The 15,604-nt window shown below is 40.1% G+C and overlaps 1 protein-coding gene across 1 annotated transcript in view; it reads left to right on the top strand.

Annotated features, from left to right (window-relative positions):
* Nucleotides 1-15,604, top strand: part of megf11 (multiple EGF-like-domains 11) — a 73,461-nt gene that overhangs the window by 41,875 nt on the left and 15,982 nt on the right. Inside the window, exons 7-12 of the mRNA XM_072385927.1 lie at nt 5,461-5,707; nt 5,790-5,910; nt 6,255-6,391; nt 7,746-7,958; nt 8,436-8,610; nt 15,417-15,537. Of these exons, the coding sequence (XP_072242028.1) occupies nt 5,461-5,707; nt 5,790-5,910; nt 6,255-6,391; nt 7,746-7,958; nt 8,436-8,610; nt 15,417-15,537 (1,014 nt within the window). The remainder of the gene's footprint in view (nt 1-5,460; nt 5,708-5,789; nt 5,911-6,254; nt 6,392-7,745; nt 7,959-8,435; nt 8,611-15,416; nt 15,538-15,604) is intronic.

Below are 15,604 nucleotides of genomic sequence, written 5' to 3'. Positions count from 1 at the left end.
TCAATGTCAAGTTTCTTAGAAAAAAATATATGCAGAAAATACTGTGTAAACCATTATTATCTTCTGATGATAGTTTTATATGTGTCACTGTAGAAAGTTACGACATTCTTTTTTAAAATGTATGTCACAGTTGGGTAGCCCAGACTGGCATTATGTGAACATTCATTAGTCTGCACCAGTCTGCACCCCTTCAGTCATTGACTGCTGTTGCCCCTGTGGCAGATCCAACTTCATCCTAATTAGAATTAATAATTGAAAATAGGAAATCAATGTGTGCAAATTAAGCATGGTAACATCGGGGTGACATTGTTTTTTGAGTGATCATGTCAATCCCAATGACTGTTTTGAGGTATATCTGAAATGCAGTACAATTATAGCTTTATTTATACTCCTGTCACTGTGTGTGGTTGTGTACAGTATATGGGCGCCCATCTCTGCTCTGATTGGTTTTTATTGCTTATGTCCTGTGGGGATATGAGCAAAGGGTTTGTTTTCTGCAGGACAGGTTGAAGGGTAAATTATTAATTTGAAGGAGCAGTGGGCTGTGTAACAATTTGCTGATCCACAAGTTTTCATGAGCCGTGCAGGGTTGTGTTGTGCATGTGACTGGTTTACAGCACTGAGGCAAAGCATCCCTCGCAGCCTGCTTGCATTACTGCCCAGCACAGCCAACTTTATTAGAAAAGATAGGGCCACCCTTTAAAGTAGCCTCACTTTAAGTGGTTGTTTGGAATAAAGTGTGAGATGATCTGGCCTTGTATGTCTTGGTCAACTGTTGGACCTGTTAACCCTGTTAGAGATGTGCTTCGAGGGGAGTTGGCTGGCCCCTGCTGGACCTTTATTGATCTGGGTTCACATCCTGAGTAAGACTTAGACAAATTATCAGATCCTTCTCTGGATAAACAACATAGCCTGACTTTTTAATCAGTAATGTGTGGTCCTAAAAGAATTAAGTTATTCACTCATTTGTTTTGTGGCTCCAAAGAGGCAACAGTCAAATCTTGTTACTTCTTATCCAACCGAAAGGTTGTATAAGGAGTGAGCATATGGTGCATTATGGTGAAGTAAACTGTTCATAAAGTAATTTTGTTGCATTTTTTTCCCCTTGCTCCTCTGCTGCACTTACCCCCAGGGAAATACAAACACACAGGGACTCAGCTAAGATGAATTAGGGTAGAAGAAAAGGCACGCCCAACAGCAGAAGTTGGAGCAGGTTGTTATTCCACTTCAGCAGAATGACCCACATTATTATTGGCACCCTCTTCTGTATGTTTGGAATCTCATTTGTCAAGCTCTTGTGGAAGTATCTTTAAGTTTTAACTTAAAGTTTTTTGAGGACTAATAAATAACTGCTTAACAGATGTCAGCAGAACAGAGACAGGACAGTGGAGCCTCTTTTGTGGCATATTGGCAGCTTTTACAGCCTCGATTTTAACAATGCTGGGAGACATTTATCACTCTGTGCAAATTGCTCCCTTTACACAACAATCATCACTTTCCCTCTAGACCCTGAACCAGTCTTGTCTGCTTTTCACTCTGTTAGTTTGCATCATTGAGTCGGGTAGCTGTGATGAATAGCTGATTGGGAGTCGAGCCTTTATTCAATAACTCTTATTACCTATAGCAGAATCATGCAAATTATCTTGTCAGTTCAATTGTATGGAAATTTAAAAACAACATTAACCTTTATATTTTCAGTCTAAAGAAAGCATGTCTCTTTATGGCAGTTTAAGTAGTGACCATGAAGTCTAATTTGAAAATTCACCTTTGTTGAGAAAAACAGATAGAACAAAGCTAGTGGTAAAATTTCAGATTCACACAATATGGCACTTACAGTTGGAAGCTTCTCATGAGGCATTGTTGGAGACTCATCAAGAAAATGAGTCACGCAGCTTTGCTTTGCTTTACCAGCTCTGCTAAAAGTAACCATGAAGTAAAAGGCTCTCAGGAGCCAGAGCATGGGCCTTCATGTCTTTAACTTATCCCTCAAGTGCCTACAGTGTGCTTTATGTGACAATGAGTGACTCGGGCTATGGGGAGCGAGGTCAGGCTCTGTGCCAAATATTCTAATTGCAATAATGTGTTTTTTTAGTTAGAGTTGGGGAAAAATGGCACACAGCCGTCTGCACTAACATTCCCAAGTGACCAGCATTTAGCCCAGACTTGATTAGGCTGAAATTGAAGATTTCTTTTTTCCTGTATCCAGCTGAATAAATCAAGTGTAAAACTCAAGAATGGGGAAAGCTATTCTCTGTTTAAAGACCTTGACTCACACCCTCATTTTGAATTTAGCTTTGAGAGGCTTATGGCTGCTTTCTGTGGCACAGAATTCTTATACAATACAGTGACAAAAAGTTTGCTATAGAGTTCATGAGAATGTCTGAATGAAGTCAGCTGCTGAAAGCTGTTTGGTTTTAATCCTGTTGCGGCCAGCCTCTGATTATGCAGACTCTTGAGCACGCTTCAAAGCTCAGCAACCACCTTCGTGTCTCTCTCAGTCTAATCTCCAAACATCACCTTCAGAAGTTTACTACAGTACCTGACTGTAGCCCTAACCGTGATTTGTTTTGTTCCACCCAAGGGGATTTAACCTGGTATCTTGGGACTGGACCTTTCTTTGTGTGTGTGAGGTTATCCACATTCTAAGTGTTATGCATTATGAGCACTAAATGTCCAGGCTGGCAGGTGCATGTGTCCTCTGGTTAGGCACACTGACCTAGGCCAGACCAGTTAATGGGATGGATCGTAACTTCTCCAGATACAGACTTGTTTGGGATTTGTTACCCACATGCCAAAACCCACAGGGGTCCTCATCACCACACACAATTTAGATGTACCCTCTAGAAAGTGAGGCCTTTATACCACGTTACTTTCTTTTGCTGTTTCTCCCTGTTTTTACCTGCAGCTCATCATGAACTCTGACTCCTTAATCACAGTTAAAAGCTGTCAGAGCTGGGAAGTGAGAGACTTCTGGATAAAGTTTGAGAACCTCTGTTTTGCAGAGAGGCAGCGAGATAATGGGCTTTGCTCTCAATATGCTGAGGCTGCTAACTGCAAGCTAAAGAAGGTTTCAAATTTTGAATGGCAACGATTGTTGAGCTGCTAAGCAACAAAAAAGTTCTAGATAGATTTTTTTTTCTACCTTGATGGCAATCTTTTATTTATTTACTTTTTACTGACATGATGTTTTCAGTTACACATGTAAGAATTTAAAATGCACTTGCTGGAAATGCGGACCATGTTTGAACTATAACCAGAGATGATGATGCCTCTTGTGGGGACTGCTTATTTTCTGCTGTGATGAGGGAGATCTGATGACTGCTTATAGACAGCTAAACTAAGCTGCAGCTAAACTGCTCATTCATTACCATGACTGCCCGTACACACCTCGGATTTAATGTGCCAGGGTCGTTTGCGTGGCAGTAGCTCAGCCTTCAGGGAACTCATTCATGGCAGACTGGAGGCCCGGAGCAGATTAGATCAAATCAGTGTGAGCCTTGTAATGCAGCTTCTAGTCTGTCCAACCGCAGAAGTAATACTGCACAAGCCCAGCGTTTAGAGACCCCCTTCAGAGTAGACCTGTCTGTATCAGCCAAGGGCTGATCATCATCCTGCTGTGTACCTGGAAAAACAGGCCTCAGTGCCGTCCTCAAAAGAGGGTTCATTAAGCTCCTACTCTGTCTGATCACAGCTCTGGCAAAGCGAGCATACAATGAGGGGGTGTAACATCTTTACATTTTTACAATTGAGTCTGCAATGATGTGAAAATCAATAGTGGAATATTTGCCGTTCTGACTGTGCTGATGGCTTGATCTCAAGCTGAGCTTCTATGTGAAACAATACAGCTGCTGCTGCTGATGGAGAGACATAGGGCCACAACAATCACCTAAATCACCACTCTTCTGAAAAGAACAATTACCCTGGTGAGAGTGAAGACTGCCTTCTACTCTATCTCATCACTGATTGTTCATCACACAGAAGTCAGTTGTTCATTTAACCTTGAAAATTAGCAGTTTGCTTGTAGTTATAGATTTTATTGAGTTTTGTAAACAGAGCAATTCCCTGAGGATTGAGGTACATCTTTCTCTCAGGTACCACTTAGTGTCAGTGGTCTCTTCTTTAACTCACACAATGCAGCTACCATAGTTGATATAACTAAACCAGTCAATAGCGAAAAGGTCTCTTTAAGGTGTTCATTCCTGGTTAAAGATTGCTACTCCAGGCTGTATATATATATATGTTGTTGTCACATAGCTTGATTATAGCCTCACCCGTGTATTTTTCCAAACTAAAACTCAAAAAGATTAGTCATTTAGGGGGTTTAGGCCTGTTCTCTCATTTTTAGGCATCCAGATGAAAAACTGGATGAAGCTCACAGAAGAGTGATTGTGATAGTAATAACATAGTTAGTTAGTTAGCAAGATGAAGGCAACATCAGAATTTCTTGTAGATGATATCCAGAGCTTTCAAGCTGGATGTTGTTATGTCTGAAATAATGTATGAAAATGTGATAAATGGAAAGCTTAATTTTCTTTGTTATATAAGTTTGACAGTTGAGGAAAATATCATCTATCACAAATTAGAAAATATGCATGTAATGATTTTGCTAATGTTAGTACGGCAACCATAGAATCTGTGGTCTCACAGTCTCATTGTGATTTCTGAGCAAGTTTTCTAATCACGTTTGACAGTGTTATTGCAACTTTGTGGTGGTGAGAAACCTCCAGGGGATATTCCTCAGATTTTTGCTAGGGGCATACTTTGATATGTTCCTGCTCCCATACGGCCTGTGACTCTGATCAGGAGTGAAGACAGAGAATGAATTTTAAAGATGAGGCTACTGATGTGCTATGATTTTATTATTGTCAGAGAGACAACATAGAGAGACGGAACACAGCAATGCAGTATTGTATCTCACAGTAGCCTACATTTTGGCCTCTACTTATCTGTAGCATTCAGACAAAAACTAAGTTATTATTGAACTGAAATAAAAGTTTGAAAAAGCCGTGTTTTTATTGTTTCAGGTTTTAAAATGATATGGGATTTCCTCAAATCTCCATCAGAAACCACAATGCCATTGCAGTGTTTTTGATACTGAAGACCCAGAAACTTTGTGGCTCATTGAGTTGTTTTTAATGGCACAGATTAATTGTCTGCCTTGGGCTACATAGATTTTATCTTAATTTCAGAACTGGTTTTTATTCACTGTGTATACCATTTATTGACAGTGACACTAATACAGGTTTTATATCCTTTAAGATGAAAAGCACACTTTGCCCACATTACAATGGTAACATTTTATCTAATGATGAACTGTCGTATGTGTTACAGAGATTGTTTATGAATAACTGAATGACTTTTTTTGCTTTTAAAGGACAATTAAAGTGTAAATAGTGTTGCATATGATCTTTGTGTTTGTTACGCCGGCCTGTTTGATGCCCTCTCTGTGTGTGCCTGCAGGCTGCGAGAGTGACTTCTGGGGTGCTCATTGCAGTAATCGGTGCCAGTGCCGAAATGGGGCTAAGTGTAACCCCATCACAGGTGCCTGCGTCTGCACTGATGGCTACCAGGGATGGCGTTGTGAGGAGCCCTGTGAGAAAGGTTACTATGGCAAGGTGTGCCAGTTACCCTGCCAGTGTCTCAACGGTGCCACCTGCAACCATGAGACAGGAGAGTGCATCTGTGCACCAGGGTATACAGGAGCCTTGTGAGTACCAGCAACACGCACTTTCTACAACGAGCTGTTATTGTGTGTTGAAACATTTGACCCTTGATTTGTGTGATGGCAGTTGTGGAGAGCGCTGCCCCTCTGGTAGCCATGGGCCTCAGTGCGAGCAGCGCTGCCCCTGTCAGAATGGAGGAATGTGCCACCACATCACTGGAGACTGTTCCTGCCCTGCTGGGTGGACGGTAGGTCACGCACGCACTAAGAAAGTAATGAAGAAGAAAAGCCCTGGAGAAGAAAATGATGAAATGTCATTGTTGTTACAGGAAAAATAAAAAGTATTTTGTTTTTGAGCTGATGTACAAAAATAACAATCGAAAGACAGACATGTTTTTTTTTCATAAAGACTTGTGAGTTTACTTTTTTTTTTTTTTTTAAGTATAACACTTTCATTAGTACAATAAGACAGGAGATGGTCGGTATGAATTATCCAAGCATCACTGAGGAGATTTTCTTTTGGGGTATTAAAATCCTAATGTTTTTTTGGTGATGGGCCTCATATGATGTTTCTTGGCTTTATCTTTTGAAGGGTTCAGTGTGTGCCCAGCCCTGCCCTCTTGGCAAATATGGCATCAACTGCAGCAAAGACTGTTCATGTCGCAATGGCGGAATGTGTGACCACATTACAGGGCAGTGCCAGTGTGCAGCTGGCTTCAGTGGACGCAGGTAAGCAGCTGACACTTCTGGAATTCAGTCGTTATGCACAAAAGCCTTTTTGAGAGCAAACTTCTGAAAACAGTTCAGACGATGGCATGATTTATTGATATTTGTATTCAATGCAAAAGAATGATTTATGCAGACAGTTACACATTAAGCAGCCACTCATTGACCTATTCTCTTTGTTGACTTCAAGATGAGACACAAACCTAGCTGTTCTTTAAAAAAAATAAAGGAAAAGTTTGAATATTCTCACGCTCAAGAGAAGTAAGCATTCATAAACACCAATTATTCCATCTAAAGGTAGAGTGGAAGCTTTTAATAGTTGTATTTATGTGTAATTAATCTTCTACTGTACACTGGCTGGCAAGATTTCATGTCATCAGCCTTCATGCACATCCACTCCCTGCCAGTCCATTGATCTCACCAAGGGCCACATGCTGTTTGGGTTCTGCTCATTAATTATAAGTAATGGGCTTATATTAAGGTTTCATCGAAACCCACAGATCTTTTCAGTTCCCATGCCTGCCAGAACAGCTCAGAGCAGTGTGCGTTTATTAGTTCAGCTGAAGCAATTGTCTCTTTGATGGAAACACTTCCTTTACAAGACCTTTCCTTTCCTTTATTATTTAGCAAAATTGCCCTCATTCATTTTGTCAATGACAGGTGAATTAACCTGCCAGGAATAATCTGAGATTGTGTTAACCCCCACCCTCTCCTGTCTAGTATAATAACACAGTTGTCCCCTGATGAAGCTAAACGTGAGGCAATTTAAATATGAAACAGAATTTGAACATTTGCTGATCTAATTGAGCTATTCATAATACCTTTGTAAACTCCTGGGACTGATACCCCACCAGTATTATATAGTCAAGTCTGTATTTTTAAGTGAAGCCAAAATCCATTTTCCTATGTATTTCAGAGCTTCGTGTAGAGAAACTCCATGGTAATTTTAGTTTCTGTAGTCACCCAGCCCCTGCAGAGATACTGAAGTGCTCACAGCGGGCTCTGCTTTCAGGGGTTCCCTGAAAAGTACTGGGTGAAATGTTGTACTTGATCTTTTAAAGTAAATTCTCTAATTTAATGTTGAAATGTTAATTATGTACAGTATGTAGTAGTAGCTAAAGTTAGAGTTGTTTTCAATATGATAAACCCAGTGACATGCTATATTCTAAAACATAAACAGTCAATTCCTTATTTTGTAGATTGCCATGAAAAAATGTTCTGTCAACTATGTGTTTTTGGCTGCTATGGTTTAAATAGTGTTATCATTTAAAGGAGATTTAACCTTTTAACACGTGGATTTCATATGACCAATCTTGATTAGCAGCTGCAGTGTAATTGTTCTGTAATTTTCCCCCAGATGTCAAGAAGACTGTCCTGTGGGCACATACGGTCCACAGTGTAACCACAAGTGCGAGTGCCAAAATGGTGCCAAGTGTCACCACATCACTGGAGCCTGTCTTTGCGAAACTGGGTTTAAAGGCCCTAATTGTCAAGAAAGATTCTGTCCTCCAGGCCTCTATGGCTTCATCTGTGACAAGTATTGCCCCTGTAATACCACCAACACTGTCAGGTAAATGAGACATCTGTGCAGGCCCACACACCTTTACTATGACCAGGACCTGAAACAACCTCCTGTTGCTCAATATGAATAAAGTCTCCTGCGACTTAATTTTGTCTCTTCCTAGTTCTAAGCCTGTGCTCATTCCAAAGTCTGGACACCTCTCAGCCATGTCATCTAGTTAGATTTTAATCGCAACCTTTGCTTCATTCATAATTTCTCAGCAGTATTCATAGTTAATGCAGTGTTAATGCTCTGATTCCAGCACGAGCTGGGCATCAGCCATAGAAGTCATTTCAGAATGAAGGAGAAAAGGGACATCTATCTGAGCCGAGCACGTAGATGCATGGATGGATGAATTGCTGTTGGCAAAGGCTTAACACTTTGATCCTGCTCAAGAATGAAGTTTTGATAGTTTCAGTGCTGAAACTTCATCTCTCTCTCTTTCTTTCTGTTGCTGTCCCATATTTTTCTCTCATTATGTTGTAGCTGCCATCCACTTTCTGGTGAATGCACCTGCTCTGCAGGATGGACAGGGCTTTACTGTAATGAGACCTGCCCGCCTGGATACTACGGAGAGGGATGCATGCTGTTTTGCAGCTGTGTCAACGGAGCTGACTGTGATCCTGTCACAGGTGCCTGTATCTGTGCCCCTGGCTTCATGGTGAGAATTATGTACACTCACTACTATTTTGTTGCCACGGCTATGACAGTATTCCATTGCTGTTCTAAATTTTATGTTTTTTTGTTTCAATTTGACCTAAACTTCAGATCTGTCTCAGTTCTGAGCTGACACACCAAGATGGCAGTAGATTTATGTTACACAAACCAACACACAGATAGCTTTTACTTAATGGAAAAGGGGAAGAACAAATAGGCAGTAAGTATGCCTAAACTGTAAAACCTGTTTCACAAAAAATATTGTTGCAGCACCAGGAAATCGGGCAGTTTTTTTGCTCTTTGGCTCCCTAGAGTTACTGGAAAGAAATCTCCATCTGAATTGTACACGGGCACTTCTGTGTACATGAATTGATCATCACGTTGAAGAGGCTGGCAAATACACACAAAGTGTCATTTTAGAGGACCTATTATGACCTATAAAGAATATACTATGACTCCGGTGATGAACTAACACACTCTCAAAAAAGACAATAATGATAATAAGAATAAGAATAGAGGCAAAGTTTCTATTTAAATGTAAAATTTAATTAAAAGATTTAACATTCGTTTAAGGCTTTTATGTGACATCAAAACATAATGCAATGTATTCATTACATTGTAATGTATTGAAAGCTAACTGAGGACCTTTTAAATGATTGCAAACTTTAAATTATTTGGTTTGAGATTTTCAAAAACTAAAAAATAAGTTTATATTATATAGTTTATATAATAACATTTTTACAAGCTTATTTGCATGCAAGTCTGAGGCTTCATCTGAGACACAGGAACCATAACTGTAAGGTTTCAATCTCTGATGTGTTACATAACTGTTATTACTAGAGTAAATGAGGAACTAGAGCTGGTGTAAACAGTCTGGTGTATATAAACATGTGGCAGTGTAACATTTGCATAGAAATAATGTTATGGATAAACAATGGTGTATGAGATTAAAGTCAGTATCTATCTTGCGTCCAGTCCAATGTCAGTTCTTGTTCTCTTTATTTTGGCAAAGGTCTCTGACGCGGTGCCATAAAGCAAAACAATATGTTGCTGGGCGGGAAATATTTTGCAGTATAGTTTGTCAGCCTCCAGAGCAGTTTCAGGGTCAGGAATGTGTATTATGTATGTCAGCTCTCTAACGCTGCTTTAAAATATTTTCCTAGATAACATGAAAACATAAAAATTCCAGGAATTTGTGTTAAAAAAAGACTGAACAATCTTTAACTTATTATGTACAGTAACAGAAATCCCAAATTGTAATCATCCAACTGATTTAATCAGCTTAACATGAAATGCCCGTCACTGTAAATTTGCTCCTTGTTATGATTATTAAAATTCAAGAGAATCAGTTTACTCTGGTAATAGTTATATTTTAGTGAGATTATCTCCTACTTTTAATCCTCTGGAATATTTCATGACTCCACTATATGAGTCTTAATTGGGAAGGTTACAGGTTTAATGGGAAGGTTCATATTGTGTGTGGCTGTAAAGTGTATCTGTGATTGTGGTTGTAATGTTTTGGAGGTGGTCCCAGTTTCACTTTAGCTTTCTGTACACAGTCAAAAGCAAGGTGAGCTGTTTTATTATTGCCTCATTATGGATATGCTCTACTGCACCACCGGACATCCCCTCAATATATTTGATTCTATGTTACAACCCTGTGCAGACATTAACAGTCAATTGTGTGTATTTCACATACACCTTAGGAAATGTAAGATCAACTTGACAGGTAGAGAGTGAGTTTTGACCTGCAGTCCTGCACCAAGTGAGAGAAAATGTAATCTCACACTGCTTCCGTTTTAGTCGTTTTTGTTCAGCCATTTTGTCCCCTTTTACAATTGTCAAATTAGTTGGGGAACTTCAATCAGTTTCCCCATTGTATTCCTTTTTTTTCGCAATCCGAAGTTACAGAGCAACAGAGACCGAGTAGGTACAAGTCTGCCAATATTACATTTCAGTGGAAATTGCCTGTGTCTTACAGCGGGCCACTGTGGTGAATTGAGCTACTGAGCGAGGTTACAGACTGTGTCTTAATTTGCTCCACCTGTTCTCTTTGGCGGCTGCTGGGAAGGGCTGCCAGATCTATTAAACAGACCTAGAGGGCAAAAGCTGGATAGAAAAGGAGGCAGTCAGATGGGAACAGACAGAGTTCATATGGAGGATTGGTGTGTTTGTGAGTGGGGAAGGGGAGGTGAACACTCACAGCTGTTTTTTTTTTGTTTTTTTTAACTTTTAACAAAGTGACTGCTGTGCAAACAACACAGACACATTGTTAGAAGCACAAAACTGTGTAGCTGCTACCTGTTAGTGCCAAATGCATAGCACATAATTATTATTAAGTTGAGCTGTTGAAATGTGGCTGATGATGGTGTTGAGCCCATGATTTGAAGTGAAGTCACTTCCTCAGGGAAGCACTGATAAGACTAAGCCTTCCTACTTCATCTTTGTTCTGGAGTCCCATCGGGGGGCAAACCAAGCAAAGTGTTGGAACAGGCTGAGCACCTGCACGCTTGATTTAGCTCTAGTAATTGGACATGCTCTTTTTGACTGGGACAAAGTGATTACATGTTACCTATTCAGGCTTTGTCCCTTGCAATCTGTAGCTTGTTCACACAGTGTTGTGTATTTTCTAACATGTCCTGATGATAGGTCTGTTTATGAAGGAGGAATGCATTAGAAATGGATTCCAGTTTGACATTTTTAGGTGCTGAAAACAAATAACATCCACATCCCTTAAGGTTTTCTTACTTCATCAAAAGGTTCAGAGGTTCATTTTCTGTCATGCTGCATGAAATTTGAACTGCACTCACTCACCCAGCCGTTATATGCACTGCTAAGGAGTGAGACTGATTGGTAATTAGAGGTACCATTTGCATCTAGTCTCAATGGGTAAAAGTCTAATCGATGTGTGTCAGCTTGTGACTTTCTTGGAAAAAATGCAATCCAATTACATTAAGATACTAATAGATATGAATTTAGTACTTTGGCAAAGGACAACATGGCTGTCTCTGAGGGGTTCAGGTCTAGTTGCTGCCTCCATCGACTGTGTTCTTTAAGGTCTTACTGCTCTCGTGCAATGCACTGGCAGCCCGTGTATTAATAATGATTCTCCACATTCAGACTTCTGTCCTGTCCTGCTCTGAAAGAATATGAATCAGATGACTAATGAGAGGGCTGCCTTTCCACTCTGGAGAGCAGTCCAGCTCCTGGTGTCTGCACTAGAAGGGTGAAACCAAGTGGAATTCAACACAGCCATGGATATCAGCAAAATCCATGTGGCCATTTCTGACTGTATGACATTTTATCCATGAGTCCAGTCACCAGTAAATTGCCTGTGCTCTGAAGAAAGACTGAACACTCCCTGCCCACCCCCACCTATCCAACCCCCCAGCTGGTCAAACTTCTCTCCGCGTTTAATAACTGGAACTGAACTGCTATTGTTAGCAGTCTAGAAGCTGTCATTTTCAGCAGAACAAAGGTTATTGCAGCCGATTGATAAAAATTTAATTCACAGACGGGCGCTTTTATGTGGTGTACGGGGAAGAGAGACGTTTTAAGATGTGTGTTCTGCCCCTGGCGTCCACTGGCACATCTCCTCTTGCCTCCTGTTTAAACTGAGTTCAAAATGATAATGAGAGCAGTGAGCAGCCAGCAGTCCCCCAGCACTCTGGTGAGCGAAGCAAGATCCACTCAGGACTCCTCTGGGCCTCTAATTGGAACTGTAAATCATTGTGTCACCTGTCAATCAAGGTAGGGTTTGAAAAGAAGGGTGTGGGAACTCGTTCACTGGCTGTGATCTCCAGCTGAGGGTTGGGCGAGACTAGTGGAAAATGGTTGTGCTCAGCCTTTAAAGCAGAGAAATCATAATGACAGCAGGTTGTAGAGGACATAGGAATACTCTATGTCCTTTACTTGATAGTTCATTTTAATGCAATGGCAAGGGACTAAAAGGCTTGGCTGCTGATTTCTTATTGGTGTTCTCATTAATAGTAGAATGGGAGCTGCCAGCAGTCTGTCAAGGGTGCCTAGGAGATACAGCTTTCCCCTGTGGAATTTATTTGCTTGATTTTACACCTGTTTTTTATATGGCTGTTGCCAGTTTCTCATATATTGTCGTCCCTGCCACTGCTAACTCACATTGTTGACCTAATGAGGGTGTAGACAATGGTGCTGCCTGCAATCACGATTTATGATATATCCACCTCTCATACATGTGAGACAAAATAAACAAGGAAGCCATGTTTGACCGTGTTAGAAGATGATGACATAATCAGTTATCTCAGTGAAATAGTCCATACTTCTGATGTCATTCTGAAAAGCTGTGTATGTGACCTATCAAGTGCCTTAAGTCATAAAAAAAGCCTAACCATTTCAAGCAACATAAGAACCTTTTCAAACACTGCTTCGATGGGATTCATCACCCCATAAGACCTGTTGCCACTGATTTTCAGTCCATGTCTTGTGTCATTTGGCATCCCTCAGCATTTTTACCTGCTTCACTTTCTTAAGAATAGCTTCTTGCCAGCCACCTTTCATGGAGACCATTCAGCCAATAGTAGATGGATCAACTGAAGATCCAGATGCATTTCTCAGGTCCTGTGTCAGGGCTTTTCTGAAATTTTTCCTGTCTTTTAAGGATATTAATTTCAGATACTGTTGATCAGCTGTAGATTTTCTTTTCTGCCACATGTTCAGTTCCTCAAAATTTCTTTATGGACACACTGTATACCATACTGAGATCTTCCAAGTTTTTCGTTAATAGCTCTTTGGGAATCACCTTGTTGCTGCAAAAATGCTGGGTTTTTTTTGCCTGTTAAAATGTTATGTTATGTTTATGCATTTAGCAGACGCTTTTATCCAAAGCAACTTACATATAGGGTAAGGGGGTTTTGCCTAAGGACCCCTACTGGAGACAGTACCTTTCATGCAGGGGATTTGAACCCAGATCTCCCTCACAAAAGGTGGCAATCATACCACTACACTATCCATGTGTTCCAATTTCTATAGATCCAACTGAAGAAATGGGACTGAATTATATATTGTTGGTAGTAACCTAGTGCCTGAATTTAAAATTGTCTATTTAATCAGTTGTCTGTTACATGTAGATTCAACACTAGTTCATCCCTTGAGTTAGGGGCTTTTTATGATTCATAGTTTAGTTTAAAGTGGCTTCAGAAAAAAAAGAATCTTCTGACAATTGTCAGGTATAAGAACTGGTCTAAAAAGTGGGCGAAAAACGTAATCAAAATTGACAAAAAAACTTCAAAAGCTCTGGACTAGAACTATTGCTCATTATCACTTTAAAGGCTTGCAAGAAAGTATGACCACTGTGCTCTGTCAGATGTACGGCCACAATAGAAGATTAATATCCTAAAATGCCAGTTGGTTTGTTGAGACTCTTTGGAAATAGGGCTTGTACGTTAAAAAGATACTTGACACATGATTGGACAAGCTATTTGTCTATCACTGTACCTCGGAAAGGAACTTTAAGCAGTCAGATCATTGAAGTACCACCAGCTGATCAATAAAGGAAATAAAACAATTGCTACACCAGTCAGGACAAGAGCGGAAATATCTTTACCACCAAGAAAAGCCTCCATTGTTGGCTTTGCTCTTCTTTAAATGAAGGAATACTTCTTCTTGTTTATATAATTGATGCCACAACAACATATATGCAACAACCTCTTTAGAAGCAGGTATTAATGGCATTGTTGTCAGCGTTTAGCTGCCTATATAAGATGCTGATTACTCCAAAGCCTTGTTCACTGGCCTCTCTCATGGACTCTCTGACACTTGTGACCTAACCATTCTTGCAGGAATCCAACTGTTAATCAAGGCAAGATAATTGAATGTTGAAAGATAAACCACTTTATTCTGGCGCTTGATCTCTCTTTATGATAGAAATATCTCAAATGTCTACGATCTCATCAGTAGCTTTTGAATATCGAGATGGGTGTCTGCAGAGTGATGTGCAACATTGGGTTGTTAGTGATTGTAGTTTTCATCAATTTGAAAATGAGCCGATCAAAAGTTTGAGCTTCAACAGTTACACACATCTGTAAGAGGGAATGGAAGAAGAAAAAGTTACTTCTCATAACTAAATGATTACAAAAAATAACTTCTAACTTCTTAGCATACTTTTAATGATGCAGCTTTCTATATTTACTGTTAAAATCTAACTGTTGTCTCAATTTATTCAGACTTAAGTCCAAAATGTAAACTGAAAAAACCCTTCCAGGATACATGTTCACAGATACTCTACATTATCCACCACTTATTTAAGAAGGCAAGGACCACATCTTATATAAATGAAGTATATTGAGAACAGAAATGGTTGTATTAATGAAGTGAAACTAGGTAGACTGAAGGGCAGACTCACTCGTTCCTTGGTTGGAGGGGGTGAGTGGAGAATGTGGATTCCTGGGCCTTGGAGTCTTGCCAGTCTGTCTGCTGAAAAGAGAAGAGACCGTCTAAGAAGTAGAAAGAAGTTAAGAGATGGGGTGAAGCAGGGTTACAAAAAGCATGGCTGGGAGTAGATGCTGTCAGAATATATGGAGTGCATAACTGTAAGCTTGGAAGTGATTCCTTGGGGTGATTAAATGTGGTCCTTCCTTTGAACTTCTTCTTCAAATGTACAGTTAATTTGCTTCATTTCTGTACACTCATACAGTTTGACTGGTCTAAGTAAACAATTCAGTGAACTATGAACTAGTCAGCTGTTCTGACTATAGTATCCCTAATTGAACAAAGCCAAAGTCAGCATTTAATGCAAAATATTTGCTTGATTACTTTTCATTGTGTCCTTTACAGGGTGAGGACTGCGCTACAGTGTGTCCACCTGGTCTGTTTGGACCAAACTGCATGTCCACGTGCTCCTGCCACAATCACGCATCCTGTTCACCGATCGATGGCTCCTGCATCTGCAGGGAAGGTAAGAGTAATTGACCCATGGAAGCAGTTTGGAGCAAGTCATTCATGTTATGAGATGTGCTGCACAA

The sequence above is a fragment of the Leuresthes tenuis genome, unplaced genomic scaffold, assembly GCF_036924035.1.
Source record: "Leuresthes tenuis unplaced genomic scaffold, fLeuTen1.0.hap1 SCAF_5, whole genome shotgun sequence".
NCBI classification, from domain to species: domain Eukaryota; kingdom Metazoa; phylum Chordata; class Actinopteri; order Atheriniformes; family Atherinopsidae; genus Leuresthes; species Leuresthes tenuis.
Note: the sequence above shows the minus strand (reverse complement) of the source record. Positions and strands in the feature narration are given on the sequence as shown.